This window comes from Aptenodytes forsteri, unplaced genomic scaffold (genome assembly GCF_000699145.1).
Source record: "Aptenodytes forsteri isolate BGI_AS27 unplaced genomic scaffold, ASM69914v1 Scaffold230, whole genome shotgun sequence".
NCBI lineage: Eukaryota > Metazoa > Chordata > Aves > Sphenisciformes > Spheniscidae > Aptenodytes > Aptenodytes forsteri.
Window position 1 is genome coordinate 553721 of NW_008795711.1, and position 796 is coordinate 554516.

General features: G+C 62.7%; 1 protein-coding gene across 1 annotated transcript in view; it reads right to left on the reverse strand.

Annotated features, from left to right (window-relative positions):
* Window positions 1–796, reverse strand: part of RHBG (Rh family B glycoprotein) — a 94729-nt gene that overhangs the window by 23867 nt on the left and 70066 nt on the right. Inside the window, exon 13 of the mRNA XM_009283420.1 lies at window positions 41–446. Coding sequence (XP_009281695.1) covers window positions 41–446 — 406 coding nt within the window. The remainder of the gene's footprint in view (window positions 1–40; window positions 447–796) is intronic.

Sequence of the window (796 nt, forward strand, 5' to 3'; positions counted from 1 at the left end):
GGGGTTATGGGTGTTGGCGATGGGTGAGGGCTGGTGGTGCTGAGGATGATGGTGATGAGGAGGACGGTGGTGGTGGTGATGGCGATGAGGGTGGTGATGAGGGTGGTGGTGAAGGTGAGGAGGGTGGTGGTGAAGGTGAGGAGGGTGGTGGTGATGAGGAGGATGGTGGTGGTGATGGTGATGAGGGTGGTGGTGGTGGTGATGGTGACGAGGGTGGTGATGAGGACGATGGTGGTGGTGGTGATGATGGTGGTGATGGTGATGAGGATGATGGTGGTGGGGATGATGGTGGGGATGGTGATGGTGGTGATGGTGATGAGGGTGGTGATGATGGTGGTGATGGTGATGAGGATGATGGTGGTGATGGTGATGGTGGTGATGGTGATGAGGGTGGTGATGAGGACGATGGTGGTGCGATGGCGGTGGTGGTGATGATGATGGCGGTGCTGATGGTGATGAGGGTGGTGCTGGTGATGAGGGTAGTGGTCGTAATGGCGGTGATGGTGGCGGTGATGGTGCAGATGGGGCGATGGGTGGCGGTGACGGGTGGTGGGGGGTGATGACGGGGAGGATGATTGGGGTGATGGGGGTGATGGGTGGCGGCGCCGCGCGTGTGCGGGCCGCTCCCGGCCCCTCCCCCGCCCATTGATGAACTGATAGGCGCTGCAGAGGGGTGGGAGTCAGGGCAGGTGACGTCAGGCGGGGCCGAGCCAATGAGGGGCGGCGGCGAGGGCCGGGAGTGTGAAAGCATGAATGAAAAGTGCCGCGCGCCGCTCCCCCCGGCGCAGAGGCTGCG